General features: G+C 48.7%; 1 protein-coding gene across 1 annotated transcript; it reads right to left on the bottom strand.

The window, feature by feature from the left end:
• Positions 1 to 626: 626 nt before the first annotated feature.
• Positions 627 to 15,751, bottom strand: LOC131207576 (nephrin). The gene is made up of 16 exons (XM_058200195.1): positions 15,601 to 15,751; positions 9,419 to 9,760; positions 9,115 to 9,225; positions 8,842 to 9,045; positions 8,606 to 8,757; positions 7,503 to 7,647; positions 5,626 to 5,756; positions 4,283 to 4,442; positions 3,703 to 3,872; positions 3,369 to 3,492; positions 3,074 to 3,234; positions 2,007 to 2,148; positions 1,732 to 1,855; positions 1,434 to 1,657; positions 1,127 to 1,317; positions 627 to 926 (listed from the first exon to the last, which is right to left on the bottom strand). The coding sequence occupies exons 1-16, from the start codon at positions 15,749 to 15,751 to the stop codon at positions 675 to 677; spliced, it is 2,784 nt and encodes a 927-aa protein (XP_058056178.1). The 3' UTR covers positions 627 to 674.
• Between the last annotated feature and the right edge of the window lie 1,614 nt (positions 15,752 to 17,365).

Below are 17,365 nucleotides of genomic sequence, written 5' to 3'. Positions count from 1 at the left end.
GCTGCTCCGCCAGCTGGCTCGGTTTTAGATATGTGACACACCGTTATCCGTTATCGTTCCCCATGTGCCAGCAGTCGTGGGTCTAAATTCGCTTCACCAGGAGGTCCATCCTAACCGAGATACAATTATACCAACTACTGCGCGGAAGGATCGGTGTGGTTCGTTAAAATAGATATGTACATCGCCGGGATGCGGGTGGATGCAGGTGGATTGATATGAAAGGGATGATAATACTGCAAGAGGTTGGGACCTGGTGAGGCGGGATTCAACGGTTTCGAGTACGCAGAAAGAATATACAGCGGAAGGAAATCGTCACCAACCGTTGACTCTACAGTTACAGTTCACTTCATACACCTATTCCGCCCGAAACGAAAGCCCTACACGATATGCTACGAACAGTAATTACTCACACTCACGCACGGACACAGCCACGGTGCACAAAACCGGCACGAAAGTGTCCTTCGAACAAAACGCGGACCAAACGATATGGTGGTGGTCGGAGATTCGTCAGGATATGGTTCGGTTCGGGGCCGACCCTGGGCCCAAGGAAAACACGTTTCCGAGCCGGAAAATCACAAATCGCTTCGCAATCGTCCCTGGCTCGGAGGAACACACGGGAGGGCCTGGGACCGTCGACACAACACTTAGACTAAACGGGCGCCGCCTATCATACATTATATACAACTTTCCTGTATTCGATTGGATGTGGTGACCACCTCGGGCCGAAACCGGTACTCGTTCAGCGTCGAGGTGACCAGCGACTGCGAGGCCGGACTGCTGAGGAGGCTCCCCACGGCGCCGACCCCGGTGACCGACATCGACGACAGTGACGGCAGCGGCAGCGTGCCCGTCGACGGCAGCTGACTTAGCGGGCTGAGTGTCGAGGTGACGCTACTGTTATTGGCTCGGCCTAACGTGGCGTAGCTCTGCGGGTGACGAAACGGAAAAGAATGACATTACAAGTCCGCGCCGCAAAAGGTGTGGAAAGCTAGCTCTCTTCCACGTCCGGAGCCAAAGCGAACGGAGAAGAAAGGACTCCATCCAGAGGATGCTCCATCGCCCGTAACTGCTGCAGCCCGAATTACCGCACTAAATGACGGACTGGTGCAGCATCGGACATACTTACTATTTGTTTACTAGGCTTAAAGGAATAATGATGTACTTCGGTGTTCAGCCCAGTCAGCGACGCTAGGCTAGACCCATCACAATGGCGCTCCTCCTCGTGCAGCAGATGATCACCGCCGTTTCGGTGTATCAGCCGGGCCGACGGACTGCGGAACAGGGGCGTCGGGAGTGTGGTCTTTGGTGGCCTGCGCTCTGTCGGAACATGGACATGGAAAAAAAGGATCCAGCATGAAGCACTAATGTTGTGCGCGCTGCTTCCTTCAAAACTGGGCCACGGTGTCCCAGTGCGCGAACGGCACTCGCCTTACCATACTGGTTCGGTATCACGTCCGGGTCGGTTTCATCTCCATCCGGCGGCTCCGCACCCATGGTCGGGCTTCCCCGCCGCCCCAGCGCCCCGGCACTGTCCACCAGGGGCGTCTGGATGCCGTTCGGATCGTGCGTCTGATGATGGACGGTTGAGTCCAGCTGGCAGTCCGGTGTCGAGGTCAGCTGGGCACTCTTGGCGGACTTTAATTTTTTGCCCGAATTCCTGCGGCAACACGGGAACGGCATTACTAGGTATACTCTGCTCGCCGATTGATGGAGGACGGCTCCGATACTTACTTGCTCGCATGTCGCCGATAAATCGTTGCCAGCACGATGCAGACCACCGCGAACAGGACGGCCACCGTGAGTGTGAGCGCGGCCAGGACCGGCGACAACGGAACGTTCATAACGTTGGAAACCCCTGGAAAATGGATCAACACATTTTTAGCACACACAAACACACTTAACGGAGCACACGCGAAGGAGACGTTCATTAGGCGGATTTGTGACCGATCGAGATGGACTCCGGCCGGCGCGATAGAGGCTCCCGCATAGTTCGTCACGGTACTGACCTGTATATTTGGCCACCCCTTTGAACGTGATGTCGTCTATTATTACAGGCTCGGAACGACCCTTGGCGTTGGCGGCGAACAGAATGATCCGGTACGAGCTGCCCGGCTCCAGGTTGTCGATGAAAAACTGTACCGGCGGGTGCTGCGGATGAACCAAGACCAACACCCCAGCTGTTGTGAGTTGTTTCGTGAAAGTTGCGGAATCCAGAGAATGCTCCCTTTCAGCAAGCGAGCAACGCTGCTGTTTGAAACAACAACTATTTCGCCCGGGACCCGGCTAACATTATTAATTAGGGAACAATTAATGCTCCTCGTAGAAGGAAGGATAAACAAACTGGACCCAACGCAACAATAATAAAAACGACAATAGATTCGCGCATTCAGAGCTTGAACGGTTTGAAGTTTTGGAATCCTTCGGGATCTCAGAAGAACTGAAGCATTTCAAATACCCGCCCCGGTGGACTCGGGCGGTTCCGCATTCATGCGCACTCAAAGGGTGTGTCTTGACGGGACGGAAAAAAATCTCATTTACGCTTGGGAGCCACGGATCGTGGACGAGTTTCCGCTGCTTCATTTTTATGATTTCATATTTTCCAATTTCCACAACCGTCAGCACACCCATCTGTCCTGTTGGCTACTGCCCTGGCCAGCCCACCCAGGAGAGAGCCAAAGAGAGACAGACAGAGCGCACGCGAGAGAGAGAGAGACACAGAGCGCAGCGAAATCAGGTCAGTGGAAAAGCTCAAGTGTTGTGTAGTGGGCCCCACTGGTGCAATGGCAGCCGCAACTCTGGCGCTACGGCCGTTGCGGAACCAACTTTTTGCGTCGTCTTCGTCGCCACCCTGGCAGGTGGAAAGGCCACTGGGAGGTGGTTCAGAGTGGAGTAGATGAAAATGAGATTTTTGCTCACTCGGACGAAAAATGCAAGAGCAACAATCGATTACGACGTTTGCTCTTCAATGCTGATGTGGGGTTACTGGCGAATGCGATCGATTCTCCGACTGCACCGCGAAGGATTCGCCGGACCGATCGCAATTGGAATCGAAAGGCGGGCGACAATAACGTACCTGTAAGCTCAAATTCCTAACTAACCGCAGGATCGGCACTTCCACCAGCTCCAGCAGGAACATCTGTGGCAGACCGCCGTCGAACCCCTCGATGCACTCGATGTGCAGCGAGTCGGCGGACTGGTTGGACACGGAGCAGTTTTGGAGTGCGAACGGGCGTCCTGGAATTGGTGACAATAAAACAATATTACAAACCGGAGAAGTTGATCCATGGTAGGAAATTATATGTGGCTCCAACATCGTGGGGTTAGGAAAAAAAACCCGGGGAAGTCGTTGTTCGTTCGTTCCAACTCACCGGCGGCCACCACTTGAAAGATGCACGGACTTTTCTGCACACCGATGGCGTTTCTTCCCCAGCAGGATATGGTGCCGTAGTCGAGATCGGATGTTGGCGTATAATTAAGTCGGGATAAACCGGTCTAAAGGATGCACCCGATAAGGACCGTCCGGTTGGCAGGGCCGAGGATTAGGGTGCACCCGGGCACAACAATGAATGGGAAAGAAAGGAATGAAACCAGGCATCAAATTACCGCTTTAAAACATGGCTGTTCCGCATCCGCCGCACAACACTTGCCACTTGCCAAGCGGCGCAGCGTTTTGCTCGTGGCGCGTCCAGAACATCTACTCACCTCGCTCGAGTGCAGCCGGGAGGGAAGCTCCGTTTGCTCGCCGGATGAATTGAACGTCCAGTGGAAGGACTCGGCCGCCGGGGATGCATCGACCTCGCACTTCAGCTGCAGTGTTTCGTGTTTTAGCGCACCCAGTAGCTCTTCGCGGTCGGTCGCACATACTGGCGCATCTGCAGGATGTCGGAGGAGTGCATATGAAGTTAGCTATAGACTGCGAAACTTTTTCAAACTCCAGCGCAGCCTCGGGCGATCGATGCAAAAATGTTCCTTCTTCCGCTATTGACGCCGGAACTTTATCGATGCCTTTGGGCACAGAAGCCACGTTTTGTAGTGCCTTTTGAAGCCAACGGCAAAGCGTCCTCATTAAACCAAAGGAACTGTTATTTAAAAGGGCGCAAATACCGAAAGACACTAAAATGGTGGGTGCTTTGTGGGCTAAGTTCGTTGAGCAAAGGGCTCAGCCAAAGTTGGTTAAGCAAACGGGACAGTAAGTGAATGAGAATGGAAATTTATGGGGCGCTGAGCCGGTGGGCAAATTAATGAAATAACCTATCACGAGAAGCCGCAGACGGATACTTACAGCGCACGCGGAGCGTAACGTGGTTGCTGGTGCCCCGTCCTTCGGTGTTTGCCGCCATGCACGTGTAATCTCCGGCCAGGTTGCGGGAAACGCTCTGCAGGGCCAACGAGTGATCCGACAGAATGATGCCAGCTGTGACATTATGATGCAGCTCATTTCCCTGCCAGGAGCAACCCACCCAAAAGTCGGCGGTCGACGACGACGACCGAAGACGCACGGGAACCATGGGAAAAAGAAAGAAAAAGAAAGGGAAACCGTGAGCATATGACGCTACCATTTTCGTCAACGGCGCACAGGTGGGAAATTAAGCATTTCCCACTCTTTTTTGGGCGACTTAACATTTGGCACTACGCGTGCCTCGCGTTGATTACATCGAGTGTGTACCGAGGCAAAGTGAAAATAAAATCAACCGCACGGAACACGGTACTTCTTCAGCCAGCCGCCTTTATTTTCTGTGCCGTTTTTAATAAACCCCGCGAAATGGCGAAGAAAATCGAAATTTAATTGTATGTCCTTGAACATAAAACATATTCTGGGTTGGCACCTGCTTTTAATACTTTTGTAAGTCACAGTCGTGGGTAAGCATTTACGCACCCGGCACTGGGCCGATAGACGGTGTGACGGTTGCGTTGGTTGAGGACATTTCTTGTCGTATGATGCTAATGCTAGTTTTTAGGTACTTTTTGGGGGGATAATTTGTGACTCAAATGTTAATGAGCCAATCAACACAAACTTTGAGTACTAACATTTGCGTGCAGTATTTGTGGAAATGGAAGAACCTTAATGAAACTCTCTTAAACACTGAAATCCAACATGGAAATCGTTTAAGACTAATTTCTTGTTGGCATAATAGCCTTTAAGAGAAACGTGAAAATTAACTCAGGATTGATGAACTAAATATACGATTAATGTGCGTAAACAAAATGAAAAATATTTATTGTTTCCCTTAATAATTACATCGCTACTTTTCGGCTATTCAGATTCTGGGTTTTTCTTTTATTTTTATGATCTTCTAGTGGATGTAACTTCTGTTCACGAGGAGTTCAAACATTTTGAACGAACTCTTTACGGAGAATTGTGCAATTTCTCTTGTTGGTTCCGTTCGAGCTTCTGTCAATGGGTTTGTCGGTCTATTGCTTGTGTATTATTTGTTGGTATGTTTGGAATTATTGTTTTCTTGATTCGTAATGTATGGTGAAGGTTGGTTTCTTAAGGATTGTATTCTAGATTGTAGATTCTTTGTCCGTGTTTTGTCTGGTTCTATTGGATGGCGATTCGGCTTGGTCATTACCTGCTATACCAAGGTGACCCTGTGATTGTGCAGCGTTGCCCCATATACTTACATTGTGATACCACGCCAGTTTGTATGGTTTGGGGTTCGACTGTATGTGACAGTCAAAGTAGATATCGTCGCCCTCCTTAATATCGTCCGGGTTCAAAGACGATCCCATCTGTAGCGTAACAATTGGCATGTCTGTTGAACAGAATAAATCGAATAAACAGTATCATAATAGACGTAATACGAAAAGTTTGAGGCACGTTCCATAATCAGTCAATGAAAATCTAACAACCCTCGTCAGCTCTTGGTGCTCCAAATTGCTCACTCCGATTGATATTGCTTCGTCGCATCGGTCAACAGTTTGTTATTGTGCACGGATGTGGTCAAAACAAAGCACCAACAGAGTGAACTTTGGCGGTGAAAATGCAAAATCCATTTAGAAAAACACCGAACACTTCATGATCGCCGATGCGGCTTATTTATACGATCGACTATCACAGCACCACTGGCTGGGCTGCTGCAGCATGATGCTGGCTAAGCACTCTTCGCAACACTTCTCGCTTTATCCGCCACTCTATCGTCCTTTCTGGAGCATTCTTTCCGCTGACCTGCGATGCAAATGTTTTACCATTCTTTATTTCTTCGGCCCGCCCGAGTGCCCTACAGTATGCACGAAGCATCTCGAGTAGCGAGCTCTCAGTTTTATTACGTTACATGCTTGGAATTCCCTGCGCCCTAAAGTATCTACTAGTCCACCGGCCGGCCGGAGACGGCAGTTTTATGTTTCACGCCGTTCGTTCGTTCGTAAGTTTGTTCTTTTTTCCTACGTATTTACGAGCAGCACCAGCAGCACTTTTGCCAAGACTTTCGGTTTTGTTTTGGGCCAGCGTAGCCCGATTTCTTCCCCGGCCCGCCCGACAAGGCACAAAGTTCCTGAGGCGTCCTTGCACTCGGAGTTAAGTGGCGTCTCGTTTCTGCCCGAAGAAGTGCGTGGAGCGCAAGCATAAAAACTTTCGAAGAGACAACTTCAAGTGTCTGCTTTTTATCATTTCATGGTTGCATAAACACGTTGGGTACAAACCATAAATAGCCCGGAACATGCGCACGCACCAATCCACGCGCCCGCAGGCATTGTGATAAAAAAGGCGAATTTTAAGATACCCACAGCTCGCATAAAAACGGCAACTCCATCGTCTCCGGGTGCCGTCGCCTCGAGTTAGAGCTTTTTGAAGAATATATGGAAACTTTTCTTCTTCTTGTCGAAAGACGAAAAAAAAGAAACAAGTTAATTTACAGGGTAGCACTGCGACGGGTCCTTTTTCCCCGTCAGCCTTTTCCGCATCGGTTTCCGTTCGCCCGCGGAGTGTGAGTAGCAACAAATAACAGCTGCCCGAGAGCGGTACGCACAGCTCTGCCATTTCGATGTTTATGTCCACGTCTCAATTAGGAGAATTTCCAAACAAGCCCGAGTCAGATTGCTGCTGATAGTGATGATGGCATTAGAAAGATTTCGGTATTTATTGGCCGTAGTAAAAACGCTCCCGGGCAACGGAGTTCAGCGTAGCGATCGAACGCAAATGGCAAAACTGACACAAACTTGTTTCTGGCCATAAAGAAATCCAATTTCCTTTTTCCCGTTCCATCCGCCCCATCGGGGTAGTAAACATCGGACTGGCGGTGGCGGTGCCGGAAAGGAATCCAATTTACTTATTCATGCTACCGAGCAACGCCGTAAATCTTACGGAAAAAACTTTTTCATATCTAGCCTAATTGCTCGACGAATTCTAGACGAACAGATGATTGCCGGGCACTCACGGCGGCCGTAACTCTTTTAAGCCATCATTAACCCTATTTAATTAATGTTTTTTTCCCTGCGGGCACGGCTTTGATTTATTTCAATTCCGAACGCTGCTTTCTTCGTTCTACGGGGAAGCTACTTACAATGCACCACCAATCGCCACTTGTCTTCGATGGCACTGTCCGGAATGAGCGGATTCTCGGCCTTGCAGGACAAATATTTGCCGTCGTCGTCCACCGTCGGCGTGTACGATATAACGCTGAGTGATTGGTTTCCGGTCTCCGAGAACTGTGGCGGAAGAAACGAAAAGAAACGCTACGTGTGAGAAAGATGGCGGAATGGAAAGCTCCTGCAAAAATGTAGGCAAGTCCGGAACCGGGCCACCATTTCCATCTTCGGTGGCGGTCCCATTTCATATTTCAATCACGTTTTGTTAGTACTTCCGATTCCATTTCGTTGCTGCAGCGCATCATTGTGCCGCAAGGAAGGGCCTTTTCTACGTTTCGTTTCGAAAATCAACAGAATCGAACAATGATGCCTCACTTGTCAAGGTGCCACAAGGATTCTTTAAATCTGCCGTACAAATCGTAGTTTATTAAACAGGATTCTATCACAATAAAGTGTCCGCTACGCAACTCCGCATAACGCTAATTAGTGAATAAATCATCGGGTGCACTTTTTCACTCCCTTAGTAATATCCACATTAGCCCCCCTCTTGGGGTCGCTGACGAAACGCAAATCAATTCGCACAATTAGATCCAACTAATTGGACAGCGATGGAAGGTGAACCCATTGTCCGGTGAAAAATGTTGCCAAAAACGCACCTAAACACACACCCGACCCCGGGTTATGATCCATTATTTTCACCTGGCTTAGTCAATTATTTGCTGCCAGTGGACTGCGCCTTTTGGCGAGTCTGGCAAAGGGTTGCGCTGATGCGCGTCCTGTTGCAGATAATTAGGGAACCCAATTACCCGTGGTGGACGGGCAAATTTGTAGCCACACCGGTCGATTGTAGCCGAATTTATGCGAAAGCACTCACGATCATAGGGCCCGATATTTCAAATCATTAATTATCGATTTCCCTTCATCTCGCCGAACTTGGTGTGGTGGTCGTAAAACTCTAGGCCCTTCTTTTGCAACATCGCTTTAATCATCGCTCGCTCACGGGGCCCGGGTACACGGTTGCCAGTTTCCGGCTGGGCACTCCTGGCACTTCCACGAAACCCCACGGTCCAGTACTTACATTTTTGGTGACCCGCTTGAGCATCCGGGTTCCCTTCCACCACGAGATGACCGCTTCGGGCCGGGAGCCGGAACTTTTGCACTCAATCTCGTACCGTTTGTCGGCCGACACGAACTTTTCCTTCGCCATGATGTGAACAGCAACGGGTTTCACTGCGAACAACAATAATCACCCGGGCCCCGAACGGGCGTCAGTTCCCAATTTGCATATTCTCGTTCCCCGGCGCGCATACTTACGGTTGACATCGAGGACGACAACTTTATTGTTGGGTGGCGTCAAATTGGTATTGCTAGCGACACACATCAGCCGGGCGTCCAGATGCTGTCGGCCAATGTTTGGATAGGACAGATGATTGACCGTCGTACCGTCCGGGCGAGATTCAAATGACTCATCGATGACACTGTTGTCCAGGTACCAGGTGACGTTCGGTCTGGGTCGCCCTGCAAAAGTAGGGAACGGGAAACCATGAGCAAGCTCTGAGTGCGAGCGGAGCGCGCACCACAACTTACCGCCTTTGACCTCGCATATTAGCGCGATGTCACTTCCTTCGCTGTACGGCTCGACGGTGTTGGCCTTTTCTCGGCGCCTCGAATCGTAGATGATCGGACGGTCCGGCGGTACTGGAAGGGGGAAAAAACGGAAGGCCGGTTTTGTGAAGCGCACTTCGATACCGAGTTCGAGTGTCCGATACCGAGTATTTTGTAACATGAAACACAGCACAGCCAATTCAAATTGTATGAAACATCGCCAAACGCTAAACGGCAAAGCGTGTTTTTGTAATTAGTGTAATGGAGGCGCCAGGTCAGGCCGTACCTATCACAGTGAAGTTTATTTTTAGGTTGCGGGTGGGCGAGTTGCGAAAATCAACCCGACACCGGTACATGCCCTCGTCAAGCAGCTTTATTTCGTCCACCAGCAGCTGGGCCGGGTGGCTGGTGGCGCGGAAGAACGCCCGCTTGCCGAAATACTTGTCCGAAGACGAAAGCCGTGCCTGGGCCACCTGCCGGCCGCGCACGTCGAAGTTGTAGAGCGGTTCGTTGTCGTCCTCCTTGAACCACAGCACCATGTAGACGGCGTCGTCCCGCTCCAGTGGCGTAATATCACAGGGAAGACTAGCCTGCTTGCCCAGCACTCCGCTGACGGTCGTAACGGGGACTGAAAGTAAAGGAAACGGACAGAAAACGAAAAAGGTGTATCATGCTGCATAAGCGGAGCGGCTTGTTAAAAGACAGTTCTGAAGAGGTTTGTCGCAAAACCGACCGCGAGGTGTGAGTTATGATTAGATTCCTCTGTGCAAGAGAGGAGGTGAGGACAAAAAAGCAGCACTCGAGAGGTTCAATGAAGCGCCGGTCCTTTTGGTCCTAGCTGAAGGTTCCGATTCACCGACCCGCTGACGGTGGATGTTTCCAGGCACCATTTCTTTTTTTAACCTTTCGAACATCGCTCAACCGAAGCCGTTCCGCCATTTGAACTTTATTTTACTTCACTCGTGGTTTATTGTTAAAGCCCGGCCTTGACCAGGGCCCTGGTACGATGGCTGAAATGGCTTACTCATTCCCGGGCAGAATCGATACGCCGACAAGCAGAACCGACCTGTGCACCGGGTTCCATGTGATCCAGTGTCTGTGGGGCCAATCGTCCTGCGATACCTGGTCTGCTCGGTCGGTAAAAGATAAACCTCCGCAACAAGTCCACTCACTAAATAAGTTAGCTGCGCGGAAGGTGCTACCTATTTTTCGCTGACCTTTGCTTATGTTGGTGCACTGCAACTGTTCCGCCCGATCCGACAATCCGATAGATAGTTCGACGATAGTGGTAATCCTTTTTTTACCTGGTTGAAACTCTTCGATGCAATGGCATTTCTGCCACCATTCCAGCAGAGCAGTGATTCATGCGCTATTCATGGCGCTCCGAGAGCATTGAATTACAATTTCATGCCATTTCACGAAATTTTGGTTAGTTTTTCGGAGAACGGCCGAGAAAAGTGGCGCATTTCTTTTGGACAGTACCACGAAACCGAACCAGGGTGGGGTTTCGATAAAACATTGTTTCTAATGGCCAAATACCTTCCATTCTTTCTAGAGCCAGAGTTGGAAAGTTCGAAAAACGGAACCTGCAACATTGCGATGGGCTCAGAAACATTCACTGGAATGCCGCCGGTTTCGTTTCCCGGTGGAAACTTTTTGGAACTGTATCTTCTAGGCGATGGAATTGTTAAACGAACACCACAATCGCATAGTTCTTCCGTTTCTCAATGTTCTGAATGTATTTAGCGTATCGGAACCGCTCGGAACCGAGCGCTAACCACAGCAGTAAGAGCACAGCAGTAGAGCCTGTGCCTGAGACCTCGTTGAAGGTTCAATTAAATTTCAATCAAAGGAAATTACAACGAACGAACACGGTTGGCAGGGCCGTCTCTGTGTTCAGTGGCGGCTGACCACCGGCATCGTAAAAATATGGTGACCCGAAAAAAGGGCCACGGTTTGTTTTCGCGTTTTCAGCCCTGCCCTTTGACGCGCAGTAAATCAATATTTTCAAGGCTTCAAAGTAAACATAGCGCAATATCGGGAGCGGTGGAACCACGGCGGCGGCAGCAGGTGAAAGAACGAACCGACGAATCCCGGCCCATGGTGCTATACTCTATCCGGCAGACCGAACGGGGTGTTCTCGGGGAGCTCACCTACCACCACGTCGTCACCGGCACGCGGGACAAACGCGAACCCAAAGCAAACCCGAACCGTTTTAATTGCCAGCTACGGACTCCGCGGACGATGGCTGGTCCGTTTGAACCCCCCACCCAGCACGATCGGTGGCGTGAAGTTTCGATGAACCTGATTACAGGGTTCGATGCGACTCAAAGATCCAGTCGAAATAAAGTCCACGCCCCGCGAAACTACACCACGCTGGTTGTGTGCCCTTTTTCCCCATTGCTCTACATTTTCTTTTCCTCCTTCGGCAGGCGGTAATTAATTGACGAACGCAGTGTTGCGCAAAGACCGCCCGGTTCTACCCTTTGGTCTCGCATTTGGGGAGGGTTTGTGCCGTACTGTCATAAATCAAATCAATCCCAGCGGAAAGGCCAAATTGTAGGGCTGACTGATGATTGAATTGGAACGTTTCCGTGTAAGCGATTGATTTTTATTCGCTGTGTCGGTGTAGAACCCTCCCTCCGTGTGTCATTGATGTGTTTTGCTTTTCACAAAAATACTATTGATCTTTACACCAAAGCGCAAATCGAGCTCACTGCTTGCGTATGTGGCAGAAAAATTCTTCATTAAGACACGAAATGCCACAACCTTTAGTTTATTTCACGTGGTATGCATGTCTATCCTCAGAAGCAGACTTCAGTCATTGACAGTAATTGGTCTCGCTAAAGTATCGCTTGCTACTTCAGACGGTCAGACGAGTGTTTCCTGTTAGTACACTCATTGCCACCCACCGTCTGCCAAACGAACGCCATGGTGTCCATACACAATTGGAGAAGTGCGATAGTAACGAGCGGTTTCAAAATGTGTTGACCAACATCCGGAAACAAGTAGGAGACACAGGAGACAGGAGATCGGAGCTAAAAATAGAATCAACCCGATATCCTGGCAAGGAAGACCTCACCTTCACATCAAAACAACGCTCGGTTTGCGGTTTTCGCTTGCAATCGATCGATCGACACTAAGCTTACTCGGGCCTCGGCAAGAGCCAGTGACGATAATTGGAAAATCCTGGCCGCCTGTAACTGTGTTCCGCACTGACCCTTTGTTGGTTCATAGCAACACCGTAGAAATGCATTCTTGCGCTTGTTGATGGTAAATGGACTCGCTGCAATATGCTTCCAACGGAGTTCACAAGACAGCGGCGGGCAAGTTGGGGAATCGTACAAAGTGTGATGTGTTTGCAGAATGCAATAATTTCGTAACTATCTGAAGAAACTAATAATGATAAAAACATAGCATTTCAAAACGATTTTTAATGTGTCAAGTAAGCCCAATAAGATGATGAGGTAACGTGAGCTTACTTTGCGGTAAATAAAGGCAAACCACAGATGATAAATGATTCTAAATGAGTTTCGAATCCTGTCGCGTCGCTATCACCTCGACTATGGTACAGTTTTGTGTCATCAAACGAAATATTCTCCTGGATTTTGTCTGGACCCACCCCAACGACTGTAATGGTTCCGGGGGGCCCACGCACCATTTCGGGGAATGGTCCACTTTTCTGAGTGCTTTTAATTTTCCGCAAAACGACAGTGAACGAGACACCTTTATGGTTCTCGCCAAAATGGGTGGCCGGTGTATTCGGTCGCTCGGTTGTGGCTGCCAAATTCCGGTGGTGGCTCTGCTACGAGCCAACCGACATCCGACGAAAAAGCGCTTCAAAATAAAAGATCATCCCTGCACGCCATCATGAATAAAAGTCGTGAACACGCCGCAGGCGGTGTGTTTGCTGGTTTGACTGGGCAGACGTTGGTGAAAATTCACCGGAAGTTTATTTAAACTCCAGCTCCCCAGAGTCGGCTTTTCTTTTTTTCGGTTTTGTCCGAATCCCTGGCTTCACGCCCTGAAGGAACGACTGTGGTCACATTTCCGCCCGTCACTGGGCCGTGTTTCCGCAAGTTACAGCGGATGAGGATGAGCTCCCGGCGTGTAATGGGTCGTTGTGATGATTTATAAAATCCAATGCTAGAATTCATCAAGATGGTAGTGTGCCGAATAATTACAAAATACAGATATCTGTCGCTGAGGTAGGTAATCATCATCCGATGAAAAATAGGCTGCTAACAGCGTGAAAAGCCAATATTTCATAACAATAGTTTCAATAGCCAGTTAAAAAAACAAGACAACGTTGTACGATAGATGAACTTTTAACTTAACAATAGTTCTCATCAAACATCAAATAAATTGGTTTTCACAATTCCGAAAGTTTTCTGGAAAACATCAACACAGAAATGTGAATGGAAAGTTTTGAGGAGAGTGGTGTACCACTTGCATCATGCAATGACGGTGCTATCATCAACATTTCATGCTACGAGGTACGGACCTTGGCTCAGTTTGACGTGCACACCGTGGTGAAAAATCCTTCGAAAACACTACTAGAAGAGTATATAGTCCTTGTCGCAGCAAATCACCGGCATTCTGGAGCAAGCCGGTGATTTGCGAAACATACAAGTACGGCTCCCTTTTACGAAAAGACACCCGCCCAGAAGCACATAAAACTAGGCCGATGATTCCCTCCAGTTCGCTCGCATCATGACTGAGACGCTGGTGTGATTGTCCCTACCGGCAATGCACGACGATCGCTGAGGGCAGCATAAATAAGCTTCTCATACGTAAAGCTACAGAAGCTTTTAGCGCAGTTGTTGCTTCTTCGTTCACTCTGTGAACATGTTCGAAACCTACATGTTTCTACCGTGAACGACGGACGGACGACGATGGAACCAGGCTGGTGAAAAGGAATCGGTAGCGCGTCCAAACAATAGGAAACGAAACGATGATTTATTATGCAGCCTGCAATTAACATGTTAAGAGAATTAGGATCTATTATTCAACGCGCGGTCATTTTCTTCCGCACTTTCCAAGGAACATCATTGCCATTGCCAATTGCCAAAGAGCAAGGGAATCAACCCCTGGTCTGGCCGAGCCGCCTTCAAGCATCGTAGAAATCGTTCCACGATTGCTTGCAACATTCAATAGCGAAAGTAAGGTACGTGCAGATAGCTTTTTTTTTCGATTGATAAGACACTAGCCCGATCAGTGTCGGTTGCGGGTCTAAGGCCAAGCTACCGGCCTTCCTAAAGCGAAAACCAACTAAATTTTTTTTAAACCCCACTGAATAACATTTCGGTCAGACTATTTTGGAATGTTAATTGAAAAATAGCTGAACGCATGACGTACGGTGCGATGCGTCGCTGGAGCAGTAAAGTCGGATCTGCAGCTTTCATGTCCATATCGGGAGGCTTCCCTTTCTGGAAACTAATCTCTTCGCAGTGGTGGTTTACCACATTAGCTACGCTACATCGGAAGCAAACCATTGCGTGTGGAGCAGCATTATTTATTTCTCCCATGGCAGCCGAAAACGTTTGAAGTTGAGCTACTCTATTTGACAGCTCATTAGCGTGTTCTTGTGATTTCCCCCGTCTGGAGAAGCCATCCCGGTACCATATGTGTGAATTCTAGCCAATGCTTGGAAATCTATTTTTGTTTTTTTTTTGAACCTGGTTGGAGAAAATATTGGAGGGAAAGTTGCCTTCCTTCGTTGTCAGCAGTTTAAAGGGCTGTGGTGGTAAGCATCCATTTGCAATTCACCAACAACAATTAACGAAAAGAAACACATCAAACGTTTGGCTAAACTGTGTCCACAATTCGTTGCCGCATCGAGCATTACAATTAAGCGTTAGCAACTTTCCGCAGAAAGTCCCCCAATTTGGGGCAGTTCCATTGTGGTGGTTGGGAAAAAACTTTGCTGATTAGCACCCTACTTCGTTAAACAGCACTGTCAGCGTTTGTGGCCATTTTCTGCCGTTTCTGTAACAACATTGTCCTTAAGTTGGAGGAATTGTGTACCATTTATGTGAAAATTCACTTGACGGTTTTCCACGTGCGCCTGCTAAAGTGTCCCCTTTTACAACTTTAGAGAACAAAACTGGGAAACTTTTCAAGAACAAGCAGTCAAATGTCACTGCTGTTCCAGAAGGTGTTTGATTTATGGACACGTGCGCCGTGGTGTGCTAGATTTGCATCGAGCTGCTGGGCCGTCCGGTAAAAGTTTCCTCCAGCACCGCAACTTTCCACCTCAGTCATTGAACGGACGTTTTATTCATAAGTGCACACGTTTTGTCAGACGACTTGACCGATGGTTTATAATATCAGGATAACGTTGGACCCTGGAGGATGGATGTCGTTTCACCGTAACAACGACTCTTAAGCTCTTAAAGCATAATGGGTGGTTTGATGGTTTTTGATAAATTTGTATCCGATCTTCGAAAGTAGTGGCATGATACTTACTAGGTCGATCTAGTTCGTTGATCAGATCGTCGGTATCGCTGTATGATCCTCCGACGGTTCCTACACTAACGGTTAGCAGTACAGCGATTGTGGCCAACAGCAACCAAGTCCTGCGAGCGTGCAACACTAAACCTCGCCGAAGTGTCAGCATCGTCCCGGCGATGATTAGTTGACATATGTTTGCTCCTTGATCACCAACTTTAATGACAGCATCACCGCAAACCTGCACCACGTTTGCCCGCCACCCCACCTGTTTGGACGCCATTTCCCCTACACATTTGCCCCCACGCCGAGGTGTCATCAAGCGCTGGTCAAACAAACCGATCCTACACTGCGTGTGTTGGCTGAGATTGCCTCCGGCGGACGGCCGCGTAAATGTCATCACACAGCCCGTCTGATTTACGCCGTTTTCACCGCACACATTATTTACATACACTCGACAGCGCGACAATTTTCACCTTCCGTACGATCCGCCGTTTAGCATTTTTCTTGCAACCTTCACACTTCGCCAGCACTTGACACTTTCTACCGAATGGAACTGGCGGCTAGAAAACGGAGCCGTCCCGCGGGCCGTTCCATACTTCCGGTCACAACTTTTACCGGCATACTTTTCAACCGAGGGTACCAATTTCTGGCCACCAACTTCTTTCGAGAACTGTCGTTTCAAGAGAAACAATGATTCGTTTCTCGAACGCTTCTTGGTTGCCTTGGTTCTGCCTTCCAGAACGAGCCTTCCGAAATTGATGTTTATTCTCCTGTCATGTCTTCAACCTACGTCGGGCCATTGCAGCGTGGTACAGGTCCTGAAGTTCTTCTCTCCGCGCCGGCAACGCTAATGGATAGCTGTTGAGCTGTCAGCAAAGGACACCACGGTGGTTGTGGCGGGCAAGGTTTTTTTCTTCTCAATATTTCAAGTCACCGGGTCCAGCTGGAAAAGAGGATAAAGGACGAAATCGCATTAGAATAATGAGATAGTGAGATAAAACCGGCGCAAAGAAAAACCCTCGAAGATGCACAAAACACTGGATAACGGGAGCTGTCAGTGGCATGGTACTAAGGCAATCCTGATAACACTTCATAGTCATGCAAAAATTATTTGCTTTCTTTTCTATGCCGAGAACACAGTGTGGTGAATAGCAAAAAGGCTAAAATTGGGAGAAAAATGATAATAATATATTCATGAAACAAGCGGCACCGGCCATAATTTGCTCTGGAATGCTCCATCCTATTTCAGTTGCATCGTAATAATTACTAGTCGTTGGTGCATAATTTAACAAGCAACAGCATACACATAAATATCCCATTTTTACAGTTTAAACCAAAGCACGAATCTCTAAATGATTGCAAAATGATTCTTCCAGCCAGAACGCCATTCCTTTCGCTCAAATGACCAAACATGACAGGTTCTAATTTACACCCTGTTGCAGCGCCCTTTAAACATTCGCAGGAACGCGTTACAAGAATTGGGCAACACGTTCGGCAACGTTTTATGATAATTTTGCTCCAAAGTATTTTCTTCCCTTCGCAAACTCGATTGTACCATAAAAGTCCTTCTTTCTACCGACACGGTCGGCTTTCTTCTTTTCGACAAACGACGATCTTTCGCCTCTTTCCATCAAATGATCGTAATTAGGTTTGTCACACTCCCGGGCGTTACGGCAAATTCCTTACGCCTGTCGCGTGAACGTTTCCGGCGATGGCCTCGGGGGCGGCGGTTGTGACTTTTTCCCCAATGACCCCGGGCCATTCCTTAACCGTTGCTTCG

The sequence above is a fragment of the Anopheles bellator genome, chromosome 2 (genome assembly GCF_943735745.2).
Source record: "Anopheles bellator chromosome 2, idAnoBellAS_SP24_06.2, whole genome shotgun sequence".
In the NCBI taxonomy this organism is placed as follows: Eukaryota; Metazoa; Arthropoda; class Insecta; order Diptera; family Culicidae; genus Anopheles; species Anopheles bellator.
Note: the sequence above shows the minus strand (reverse complement) of the source record. Positions and strands in the feature narration are given on the sequence as shown.